This window comes from Panthera leo, chromosome D4, assembly GCF_018350215.1.
Source record: "Panthera leo isolate Ple1 chromosome D4, P.leo_Ple1_pat1.1, whole genome shotgun sequence".
Taxonomy (NCBI): domain Eukaryota; kingdom Metazoa; phylum Chordata; class Mammalia; order Carnivora; family Felidae; genus Panthera; species Panthera leo.
Genome location: NC_056691.1, coordinates 7086349 through 7099572, shown reverse-complemented (window position 1 = coordinate 7099572; position 13224 = coordinate 7086349). Strand labels below are relative to the sequence as shown.

The following is a 13224-nucleotide window of genomic DNA, read 5'->3' as shown; positions in this document are numbered from 1 at the left end:
CAGCCCATCTTATCTCTTGGTTTAAAAAAGAGAGGGGTGGAGGGGAATGGGGCTCCTAGCTGGTGACTCTTGATCTCAGGGTTGTGAGTTCGAGCCCCATGTTGGGCATAGAAATTGCTAAAAAATAATAATAAATGTAAAAAAAATAAAAAATGAGGGGTTGGGAAAGGGCAAAGTGTGGGAGTGGGAAAGAGGCAGTTAGATGTTAGGACCGTTTGAAATTTGTGATTCATAGTTACCAAAGCCAGCACAAGAAAAGAATTCATATAGACACCTATGAAGGCAAGCTTTCAGAGAAGGTAGAGCCTTAAACAACACATTTGTTCAACAATGTGTGAATATATCAAACCAAGAGAACATTATGCTATTAAAATTACAGAAGATGCATAAACAAGGAGTATCATAAAAACTACCACGAGAAGAGTATATATGAGGAAATGAGAAAAATGAACACTGGTATGTAAACTATAAAACCTAGGACACCTAAGCTGCCTCGCTGGCTGAGTTAGTAGAGCATGTGAGTCGTGATCTCAGGGTCATGAGTTTGAGCCCCTGGTTGGCGGAAGAGATTACTTTAAAAAACAAACGAATAAATAAAATGTAAAATACCTAAAGTGGACCAAGAATAAGGGGAGTGTGTAAAAACAAAATAATTATATTGGGTTGAGTAAAATGATGAATTTCGTTTCCTGCCCAGAAGGATTTGGGACGTTTTGTCATTATAATAAATATAATTGAAGGAGGAAAGAGAGAAAACCAAAAGCTTTCAAGTGAAGAATATATTTTACAGAACTGCGGAATAAATGTGTACTTTTTATTCATTAAAATGTTTGTTTTTTAAGACTCAAATTTACAGACTCATGGAAGATCATCTAAACTACTTTTCATGCCATTAAAATGTGGGGGTCTTTGGCGGGTATTTTTCCATAGAAATGCATACAGGAGAACTCAATGCTATTCCTCTTTTCTTTTTTCTGATCTTGTTTCTCTTAGGGATTGCCATCGGCGTCTTGGTTCGAGAATACAGCAAGCTGTCTAGTCTGGAGAAGTTCTACTTTGCTTTTCCCGGGGAAATTCTAATGAGGATGCTGAAACTCATCATTTTGCCATTAATTATATCCAGCATGATTACAGGTACCTTGAGAAAACTGATGGTTCTCTGTGATTATTTAAGGAGCTGTCTCTTAAGTTGTGCTTTTCTAATTATGAAAAAAATTGAAATGCATTTGATGTATCTCACGCATCACACTCTCTCTCTCTCTCTCTCTCTCTCTCTCTCTCTGCTTACTTGGAAAGTATATATTGGCTTGAGTGGGAATATTTCATTACTCACAAAGTGCCACTGCTCTACCTAGGGCACTGTCCACCATAGCTCACAGCTTCATTTGGCCAGCCATGGGTTGTCTTGTGAGGAAGATGCCATTTTCTTTTTTCTTTTTTTTTTTTTAATGTTTATTTATTATTTTTGAGAGAGAGGGTGAGCAGGGGAGGGGCAGGGAGAGAGGGGGGGACAGAGGATACGAAACGGGCTCTGGCCCAACAGCAGAGAGCCCATTGTGGGGCTTGAACTCAACGAACTGTGAGATCATGATCTGAGCCGAAGTCAGACGCTCAACCGCCTAAGCCACCCAGGTGCCCCGCAAGATGCCATTTTCAAACATACTATAAATAACACTCTATCCAGGACACAGGAGTAAAACAAAAACAAAACAAAACAAAAAAAAACACCATATTTGGCCACTGAAATGTCAACCATTGTCCCCAGGCGAAATGTGGTTGTCAGTTTTGAAATTGTTTTCGGTAGTTCACTCATCTGTTTCCCACCTGCAGCCGTCCTAGCCCCCCCCTCCACCCACCCTGGGCAGCTGCCCTCGGAGTCTCTCTGCCTTCCCCGCTGGGCTTCTACTCCTCCGCATACCTGCCCTTGAAAACTCACAGCCGCATGCTGCGGGAAACGTTTCATTATGGGTTTGCACTGCATTTTAACAGCCTGGCATTTTCACATCTGAACTTGTGACACACTTGGCTTTGGAAATGCTTTCTCCCTTAGTGGCCATTCTCTTGCAAGGTCCCTCTAAAGAGCAGGCTTCCCGCTGGAGGTGGAGAGTAATTTGGCTTACAGAAATGTCATTTGTGTGGGTGTGGTGAGCTTCTCAGTGCATTCCAGAGTCTCTCGTACTTACCTTCGTTCTGGCAATAGGTAAAATGTGGCCCGCCCCTCACTAGTATTGTCTGCTTGAAAAAACTCAGGTTTTATGTAACCGCGCAGTTAGGAATCTTGACGTGTCCTTTTCCAGAACATTTTTCCCCATTGCCACTACGACAGCCTGGGGCTTATCTATGGGGAGCCCTGGATGTTAGCCTTGGGTGGGGGCAGGGGGCAGGATCTGCTGTGCCCAGCTATAGATCTGGCTTTTGAACTTTTCAAGTGCCAAACTCCAGTCACATTAGAATCTCCTGGCCTGGGTGTTCTTGGCTTATTACCAGCCTAAAAAGAGCGTTTAATTATTTTTATGTATGTATTTAATTGTGTTTTGAAACGCCCGGCTTCTTTTAGGCCCTGCAGCCTGAGGGCCAAATCAGCAGGCCAGCGTGTTGTACCATGTATTGTTTATCTGTTCAACTTTAAGTTAGTGTGAGCATCTGAAACTTGCAAGATTTCACGTAGGCATCTGGATTTCTGGCTTCCTCTGAAAAGAATTAAGATCACAAAACACTGGACCCTGTACCCCACCCCCCCCCACCCCCCGCCCCAAGACCAACAGTGATCTGGAGGTAAGAGACAGCTACTCTAATTTGAAGCTAATACGTTTGAGGATACCGCAGCCCCCCTACCCTATCATCTGGCACCTTGTCCTTGGTGCTCATTTACCTGCTGGCCCAGTAGATGTTGCCTTTATCACCCCTTAGAATTTTCTCAGCATCGAAATTCTAAATCTCTTCTGAGGCTCCTTTGAAAAGATGATGAGAGCTTTGGACTCTCTCCCAAGAAAAACATTCACAGTTACACATATAATACTATACTTGGCAATGCACTTGCACAAGGTACATAAATCACTTGATGATCAATACCACTTAAAACTTGGGTCTGTGGAGGAATGTATGGAAAGTTGATCCAAGTTAGGCAGCAAATCCAAGACTCGTGCGTTAAACCGGGTTTCAGAAGAAGAGGTAAAAATACACGTGTGAATATACTAGTATAATATGTGATGTTTGAAATATGTATCAGTTTTGGCAGTCAACATCTAGTGGTATTTTTGCAGTCGGGCTGTTTTGTGTGCTAGCTCAGCTTTGCAGATAATCTAGGAAAATAATTTGCAACCCTCAGCACTCTGCTCACCACGTAGCCCAGCTGCTTTTTGAAGCTGTGTCACAGGTCTGGACATTTAAAAAAAAAATGTTTTTAAATGTTTATCTATTTTTGAGAGAGCACAAGCAGGGAGGGGCAGAGAGAGAGGGAGACATAGAATCTGAAGCAGGCTCCAGGCTCTGAGCTGTCAGCACAGAGCCCAAAGCAGGGCTTGAACTCAGGAACCTTGAGATCATGACCTGAGCCAAAGTCGGACATTTAACCAACTGAGCCACCCAGGCGCCCCCTTAACATTTCTACATTTTTCCTTTACCAAACCGCTGGCAATTAAGAGCAAAAGAGCGCAGAACCGCTACCCCATTCTGTTGTCCTGAGCAACAGAATAGTCAAAAGATTCAAGGGACATGAACCAAGCAGGATGGGAACAGTGATCTCATATTCATGGTTTAAATTGTCAGATTAAGGTAATATGACTAGCGCGGGCAAGGTTATGGGAAAACAGGCTCATTCATACATTTTCAGTTTGGAACAAATTTGGTGGGGGGCAACTTGGAACATGTTCTGATCTCTCTACTTTGTAATTCTGCTTCTCAGAATTTCTCGTAAATAATCAGATATGTTCAAAGATTTAGGTACAAGGATGTTCATGGTAGCATTACTTTTATAATGGTGGTAAATTATAAGTAGTCTCACTGGAAGTTATACACCTAAGCTATGAGTCTACAACTATTAAAAACCTTGTCTTGGAAACATTTAATGACATGTGGATATGTTCTAACACGGTGTAAAATAGGAAAATAAAACAAATTACACAATAGGATGTTGTATACAATCCAAATTTTATTAAAATTTATGTGCATTTTTAAAAGTTGGGATGAAAACCAAATAGTTAATAGCAGTTAGATATGGATAGTAAGAAAACATGACTCATTGCCCTTCCTTTACATTTTCAAGGTGAATACGTGTTTGTTTTCTTAAAAACTTATTTTTTTTTTTGTTTTATTTCTTATATTTGAGAGACAGAACATGAGCAGGGGAGGGTCAGAGAGAGAGGGAGACACAGAAGGTGAAGCAGGCTCCAGGCTCCTAGCTGTCAGCACAGAGCCTGAGGTGGGGCTTGAACTCAAGAACCTGGAGATCGTGACCTGAGCCAAAGTCCGATGCTTAACCAACTGAGCCACCCAGGCACCCTTTTGTTCGTTATTTTTGTTTGGTTGGTTTTGCATTTTCTTTCTCTCTTCTTCCCTCTCTCTCTCCCTCTCCTTCTCTCCCTTTCCCCCTCTCCCACTGTCTCCCAGAGTGGGATGGGTTCTGCTCTGTGTCCCACAGCTCTGTTCCCAGCACCTGTAGCTCTGCACCACCTTTTCCGTGGTGCGTGGTCCTTCCTCCAAACCCTGCGGTGGTCCTCTGCCTCCCCAGTTCAGCATAGAGCCAGGAGTGGAGGATGGCTGTGGAAATTCACAGGAAGAGCAGTTTTCACATTTCAGAAGCCTTTATAAATGCAGCAGACCAATAGCTTATTTTATACACTTATTAGGACAAAGAAAGATGCTTGTTGGAAGCTGGGGAGAGTTAAATGGATGTCCTAAGGACACACACATTAGAGATAGAAACAAAATTGAGACCTACGATTAGTAATCTGTGCTTCTGCATAAAGGAAACTCTCTTGATGGATTAACACATAGGAAAATTTAAAAAAAAAAAAAAACCCTCTGCCATGAAAGCCTCCGCTGACATAAAAATAGTTCATAGCTATTTTTTTTTTAAACGGAAGCATCCTTTTTCATGTAATGAATGAGGGTAATATGTCACATTAATCGGGGAAATTTGAATATAGGCTTAGATGGTACCAAGAAATTATTGATAATTTTGTTAGTGGTGATAACGGCATTTTAGTTATGTAAGAAAATGTCCTTTTTAATGCATATGGAATTATGCAGGGATAGAATGACAGAATGTCTAGAATTTAGTTAAAACAGGAAAAAAAGAGAAAAGGCACAGTAGATGTAATCTCAAGGCATTTTTAGAGACAGGCAGTGTAGGCACTAACAGAATCCTTCCTGTAATTGACATTCTGAGGATCATGCTCCTCCGGGTGTGCAGAATATCTGTTTGGGCCCCCTTAACGTTTAGGTTTCTAAGCTGTGCTTGTATCAAACCACTGGGGAGTTAGCAAGAGAATTGTGGTTCTGGAAAGTCCTGGTCCAGGTCTCACCACCAGTGAGTTTAAATTCAGAGCACATTTTCTTGAATACACAGATGATGATGACCTAGGCCTCCCATGACCAGCGCAGGAAAGGGAACGGCCCCTCAACCCGTCTCCCAGGGGTTCCCTGAGCATCATTCCAAGATGGCACCTTAGCTGTGCTCAGGATGAGACCCCCATCCTTTCCACTGCAGCCTCTTGGCCGCCACCACTGGGCCAGAAGTGCTCTGCCGGTCACAGCTGCCTCCTCTGGTGTCTCCAGTGACTGCGGCCACACCTCTGACCCTGAGGAACTCTCCTTTTGCTCCTCTCTCCTAAGATAGGAGTGAGAATTCTTCACAGGCTGTTCCTTGGGACAAAGCTTTATGGAAGTTTGGGGAATGAAAGTAGGTGAAACACCAACAGTGCCATCCGGCCTCTCTCTTAAGAGGGAGGCCTTAAGAGGTCTGCCCCTTTGCTCAGCTGCCAGCCCGTCCCTCCACATGATGTTCCAGGCGTTGCCATCCCCCGACACGAGGCTTTGAGAAGGAAAAATTTCACCATCACATAGGTCTTCCTGCCCCAGCCCGGAAGCAAACCAAGTGGAAACCCTCGTTGTGGGTGCAAAGCGGTGATTTGCCTTGTGGACCCCATCAGGACACTCACTCCAGAATGGATACCATACACACCTGCTGGGTTGGGGCTTACCCACCCAACCTGCAGGACGTGGGAGTCTGTCCGGGTTGGGCTGTGTTGAGTCCATGCCACTGCCGGTGCAGTTCGTCCTGAGAGCAAGATGCTTACTCCTGCCTGTTCCTGTGGCACCTTACTCTGGATTTCCTCCAAATGTTGGCTCCTCAGAAGCACCCACACTGTACTTTGTCCTGTGGGGTTGCAGTCCAGTACATTGCAAATTTATACGAAGCCAAGAAAACTCCCTCCTTTCCCTCCATCCCAAACCACTGAGTCTCTGGGTCTTAGCACTGATTTCACCTCTTGGACAAATTATGTACCAAACATGAGACTTTGGTAGAGAGCACCTGCATTCTGTATGTCAATGAACCTTCCCCTTTTGACAAGAGTGCTGGTTGAGTATTGGATTTACATCTGTGGGAAGCTTCTTCAAGGATAGACGGAAGACTCCGCCCTTCAGTGATTAAACAAAAGAAAAAAGAAAAAAAAAAACTTGTTTCAAACTTTAAATGGTTGTCACTCCAGCAGCCCCTATACGTCAGGACTTCAAATTTTTAGGGCTTGATCTCCACTCTAAGGCCTGAAGTTTTCCACTACTTTTCAACCAAGAAAAAAAAAAAAAAAACCTTATAGAAGTTTAGATATAAACAATATTTATTAAACAGCAGTCAGATGTAAAATACACATCAAGTAGGGATCAGCACACTTTTTTTGGTAAAAGGCCAGATAATGAATATTTTAAGCTTTTCGAGCCACATGTTCTCTGTCCAGCTTCCCAACTGGCTGCCACGGAAAATCACCCGTCAACAATATGTAAGTGATGGGCATGGCTGTGTGCCAAAAACGCATTTATTTGCAATAACAGGAGGCCAGCCAGCAGCTGGCCAAGATAAAGGATGAGGCGAGATTCTAACTCTCAAGGTACAGTGCAGTTGAGGTGGAATCCTGGTGGCAAAATAAACCAGCATGGCAAGGAAATACTGCTATCAATCAGTGAGTGAAATTCCCCGAAGAGGCAGTGAGGCATGGAGCCAGGAGCAGGGTAAGTGAAGTCGGTCAAGGTTTTTGGAGATGACTATTTAAAAAAAATTTTTTTAAATGTTTATTCATTTTTGAGGGAGAGAGAGCGCAAGTGAATTAGGGGCAGAGAGGGAGAGACAGTGAGACACAGAATCTGAAACAGGCTCCAGGCTGTAAGCCGTCAGCACAGAGCCCGATGGGGTCTCGAACTCAAAAGCTGTGAGATCCAGACCTGAGCCGAAGTCGGACGCTCAACCGACTGAGCCACCCAGGTGCCCCAGAGATGCCTATTTTTGAAATTCAGGCTTTGCAGGAGAGAACACGTTGGATCGGGTGGGCTGGGGAAGGCTTTTTTTTTTTTTTTAAGCGATGTATTCATTTACTCGTAAGCAGCTGTGAACCTGGGTACTATCCCGTGTCCTCCGGTGGAAAGAACCAGGCCATGTCCCCCCCTCCCTGAAACGGGGTTTGATTAAATTCAACATTAGTTAACCCCGCCTGCGTGAAAACAGATAAACAGAAAACCACACCCGTGAGAGGGTGGGGTTCCTGCCACTCACCCGTTCATGTATCCTGGGACTTCTGGCCATGTCTATGAGTCCCCTTGTGGCCAAGAAGGTGGAGGAGTGGAAAATGCACATGTCACTTGGTTGTACAGTTTGCCGTGGGGGATCTAAGAGCATTTAATGTCAGCTTCTGCTGGTGGGAGTGCAGGGAGTATGGGTGCTCTTTTGGAACCATTGGTGGCTTCTTAGTTTCATCTCTAGAAACTTGCCATTTCAAGGTGCCCTTTAAACTTACAATTCCATGCTGGGGAAGGCAAGGTCGTAGCCCCAAACCATACAGGCCACGAATGAACTTCTTGCCTTATTTGCAACATCTGTAACCACTGGATTCTGCCTGAATTTAAGTGCTTTTTTTTTTTTTAACCTTCCCAAGCCTTGTTAGGGAACCGAGAAAATAAGATGAGCTAAGCAGCTTTGTACACACGAATTAAGCATTTTCCTAAGATCATCAGGAAATTCATGTTGAGTTAGAGCACAGCTACTGAAGCCAGAGGACTTACTATATTAATTTGATGTCTCCATTGCCTTTTCTGCAAAGAAGAAAGGGGCACCTGATGTATAAGGAATGGAGTCCCCACAATGAGCATGCCATTTGCCACAATAATAAAATGAAACATGCAAGCCGTGTCAGTCTAATTCTGAGCTAGTGAAGCTGGAGAATCAACCATGAATGAGCTTGACTTCTGCCTCTGCTGTTACTACACTGGCTCACAGCTCCACTCGACTCTAAGTTAACCTGTTGTGGTTTTTTTTTTTAATTTTTTTACGTTTATTTATTATTGAGAGACAGAGCGTGAGCATGGGAGGGGCAGAGAGAGGAGGAGACACAGAATTTGAAGCAGGCTCCAGGCTCCGAGCTGTCAGCACAGAGCCCGACGTGGGGCTCAAACCCACAAACTGTGAGATCATGACCTAAGCCAAAGTCGGACACTTAACCAACGGAGCCCCCCGGGCGCCCCAACCTGATTTTGTTTCTTAAAAAAAGGAGTGAAAAACCATGCAGGGATTCTAAGAAGCCTCCTATATGTTGAATGCGTGGACCTGGGATTCCACCCCTTCCTTCCTTCCTTCCTTCCTTCCATCCATCCATCCATCCATCCATCCATCTATCCATCCATTCATCCATCCATCCATCCATCCATCCATCCATCCATCTGTCCGTCTTCAATGTCCCAGGCTCTGTGCTAGGCACACATGATACAGATAAGTCCTGTTCCAGCAAGGGAGAGTGAATACATTGTAATGTGGTATGCTAAGTGCTTTGGGAGAATGAGGACACTGGGGTGGAGTTTTGAAGAAAAGATAAGAATCCAATGAAGGGGGTAGGGGCTCCAGGCAGAAGAAAACAGCAGCTTGCATGGCACATTGCCAGGACACTGAGGCTTTGAGCAGAATGCTGGGCACATGAGGAAGAGGAGTGGATTGGAAAGATGAGCAGGTGCTTCGTCAGGGGTCTGTCTGGGCACGGGGAAGGAAGTGACAGCAGTGACAGCCAGAAGTGCTGTTCTCTGCAAAAGAACACCCTGATCAAGCATCAGGTGGGGAAGTATTAAAAAAAACAAAACAAAACACAGTGACACTTGTTAAAGGTAGTAAGGCCGACTTTATTCGGGACCATCATGATAGGTGGGGACGCTGCGTGGTCCGATTTCGCAGTGGGGGAGAGAGATGGGGCTCAACTCTATCAGCAAGTGAGAATTGATAGCCAAGGAGCAGGGTAGGGGGATCAGTGGATGGAAATTTATGAGGAGGAAACATCAGGGGTAAGGGGGATTCTAGCTAAACCAACCTAGTAGGATTCTTGCTGAAGGCAGGCCAGGGTGACCAGACAGGCCGGGGGAGGGGGGGGCGGAGGGGGAGCCTGATCAGGTACGGAATGTGATCAGATATGAGGATTCTGGTTAAACCGACTTAGCACAGTTCTTATGAAAACTAGATTTTGCAGGAAAATACACAGATGGGCGTAGAGGTTCAGGAGCCTGACAAAGTGTGGTCAAACAAAGAAGTCTGTCAGTACCGATCCTAGAGGGGCAGGAGAGTCTAGTGGTTAAGCATACCAGACTGCCTCGATGTGAATCCTGGCTCTGCCATTTGCTAGCTGTGCAACCTGGACACTCAGCTGTAAAACAGGGAAATAGTAGTACTATGTCATGGCATGCCTGCTACTGTCAGAAGTTTCTAGAAAGTCCCGGCATTGGCATGACAAGCTATTAGAGTTGAGACGCACAGATGAAAGTACACGTGATGGATTTCATTCTGGAAAGGAAAACACATAAAAAGGCTTACTGTTTGTAAAACACTAGGGTGTAACATTCACCAGCATGCAAGTGGCTTCTACCCAGAATCCTGAGCTACCAATTTTATAAGGAGGAGAAGCAAAAAGCTCAATAATAATTAGGTTGTAGTTAAAAAAAAAAAAAAAAAAAAAAAAAAAAACAACGAGACTTTTCACGGAGCTGTTAGCCGTCCCGATGTCAGAGCACTCGTATGGACTTTGAACAGAATAGCTGAGTCCCTCAGGTCCTCTGAAATGTGTTTAATACCCTTCCTGAACCATAAGCCTCCTATAAACGCTCGTGAGGTCTTCTGGAAAACTGGTCCCAACTACAAACAGCACCAAGGTCTGTGGTATAAAAAATGTTGGAAACAGCCCCCTGGATGGCTGAAGACCAGGAGACCAGCATGCTGCTTCGTGACACATTTTAAACATCAAATGCGGACTTCCTGACGGAGGCTGCCAAAGTGACCTTTAGTTGGTTCTGACCGAGGGCCACTTTATCTTGTTAACTTCACAGAGTAGTCTAGGGTGGTGATGTAACCTATCTTCAGGGAGTTCTTTGTATTGATGCCTCTTAGAAAAATAGATGTCATGGGCAAGGCGTGCACAGAAATATATTTTGTATGCCCCCTCTGCCTCTTCTCTTCCCCTGTCACAGCCCAGGAGGATTAATCCAGGCTGCAGAGATGGCCCTGTGTCCTGGAATAACAAAGCAAGATCATAGCCAGCCTTGTTTACCCTGGGGAATGTGTTCATTTAGTCCTCGTAGCAACCCAAAGAAGTAGGAAGGGAGGTGGGACCTTATGTCCATTTTCAGAGATGAGGGCAGTTCCAAGGACTGTTCCAAGATCACACAGATCATAAGGGCAGCACCAGGGACTGGTACAGCATTCCATTCTGGGACATTCTGCTGTCCAGGGACCAGAGAGAGGGGCCTGGGGCAGGCAACCATACCTAACTAGCTTACTCATTCAACCAACACGTTTATCAAGCTCCTCCTACGTGCTGGGCACTGGCTATGCTTTGGTGAACACGCAGCTATCTGGGTCTCCTGCCCTCCATGGAGCTCACTCTAGTGCAAAAGACGGTGTGTAAATAATGAGCCCAGTGACAAAAATTGTGAAAGGTGATGTGAGCAGGGTGTCAAATGAGGAAAACAGAGGAGGCTGGTTTAGCCTGATAACTCAGAGAAGGACCCCAAGGAAAAGACTTGAAAGTAGACAAGTGAGGAGTAGGGGATGGCAGTCAGGCAGAGGGAGGCACCCACGAAGCATGGCAGGGAGCTCAGTCTGCTCCCGGGGGATGGGGCTGGAGCACTAAGCAGGAAGGTAGCCCCGGCCGGGCTGGGCAGGCGGGCTCCCTGGGGACAGGGTCTCTTCAGCCAGGGTGAAGATCTTCCAGTTGATCTTCAGTGTCCTTGGAGGTTATACCAGAGTGTGAAATGGCCTGGTGGGTGCTCTTTTGCACCCGTGTGATGAAGGAATACAGAAGGATTCTGGAGAAAGCGAGGGAACACGTGAGCTAACTCTTGCTAAGTGCCTTCCATTTGATTAGCCCCGCCCCTCAGATTGATCATTTTTCATTTAGCAACAGTGGAGGCTGTCTACTGAGTGCAGATTAAGTTCTAGGCACTGTACCAGGTAGGTTATACGTACTGTTTCTAATCTTCACGGCAGCCGTGCAAGATGAGATCGTCCACTTTGCTCCTCGCAATTAACCCTGTAGGAGGTAGAGGCATTGAAAAGCTGCATTTTTATAGATGGAGAAACGGGAGTCTGGGAGGAAAAGGCTGGGCTGCGATTGGAGCCTGTGCTGTTGTTCTCCATGCTGGTGATAGAGGGGTAGGAGTCCTCGGCATAATAGGGTTTTAACTCCTATGCAGCAGTGAGTTTCTTGGATGTTGTGTCCATTCCCAATTGTGAAGTGCCCACAAATGCCAGACCAAAAACACCTTCCAATAATGGAGTTAATTTTGACACCTTAATGACAAGGTGGGGAGAGATTGTCACGAAAACTTTGTTCTCCAGTGGGTGGTAGCTTAATCAGTGAGCCCTCGCAGGAGTCTTTTGCCCTTGGGTGTTTATTTTTAAAACGTGCTATTGTTTAGCCCGCTGCGACTGCTTCCTTTGTAGTGTTTTTATAAAAGGTTCTAAAAGATTATTACAGCTCTGGCCAGGAGCCAGTATCCCCAGCTCATCAGAGCCTCCTCCCAAGGTAAAAAAAAAAAAAAAGCAAGTGTGCTGTCTCAAAGAGCTAGCAGGTCCCCCTAACTTCCAAGGACGACTCAGGATAGTATCCCTGTTTCTAGGCCATAGTCCAGCCTCAGAACGGTCGCCGGTTTGAAAGGACAGTGGTGGGCTCACTGGAAACCGGACTTGTTAAGGAAATAAAAATGCAGCGTTGAAAATTCAAAACTAAATTGATGTTTAACTCATTAAAGTTAAACCACTTGTTAAAGGTGGTAGGGTGGACTTTATTCGGGACCACCATGGCAGATGTGGGGACCCCTGCAGTGGGATTTTGCATTGGTAGGAGAGATGGGGCTCAAGTCTGAATATAGCATCGCAAGAGGGAATTGGTCGCCAAGGAGGAGGATGGGGAGGGGGGGTCAGTGGGTGGAAAGTCACTAAGAAGGAACATCAGGGGTACTGGGGCATTCTAGCCAACTGAGCTAACAGGATTCTTGCTGGGAGGCAGGCCAGGGTGCCCAGGAGCCACCTGGGAGACGGTGGAGGATGGGGAAGCTACCAGAGGTGGAAGGTAGGGGTTCTGGCAAAACTAACTTAGCAAAGTTCTTGCTGAACCTGGATTTGGCAAGAAGTACACAGATGGGCCCAGGAGAAGGTTCAGGAGCCCGACTAAAGGGCGGTCAAGCAAAGAATCTTTGTCCGAATCCTGCTCATCTTTTTCTTCCCAGTTCAGATGCTGTCTGCCATATCACCTCAGCCCGGGGACACCTCTGACTCCTCTAGAAGCCCATGGTGCCCATCCCCTGTGCCAGCACTCTGCAAACATCCCGTGTCTTTTTTTTTTTTTTTCTTTTTGTAATCCAAGTTACTTAGCACGTAGTGTAATAATGATTTCAGGAGTGGAATTTGGTGATCCATCACTTACAGAATAACACCCAGTGCTCATCCCAACAAGGGCCCTCCTCAGTGCCCATCTCCCAGTT

The 13224-nt window shown here is 45.5% G+C and overlaps 1 protein-coding gene across 1 annotated transcript in view; it reads left to right on the top strand.

Annotated features, from left to right (window-relative positions):
• Positions 1-13224, top strand: part of SLC1A1 (solute carrier family 1 member 1) — an 82203-nt gene that overhangs the window by 38225 nt on the left and 30754 nt on the right. The window contains exon 2 of the mRNA XM_042913465.1: positions 994-1134. Coding sequence (XP_042769399.1) covers positions 994-1134 — 141 coding nt within the window. The remainder of the gene's footprint in view (positions 1-993; positions 1135-13224) is intronic.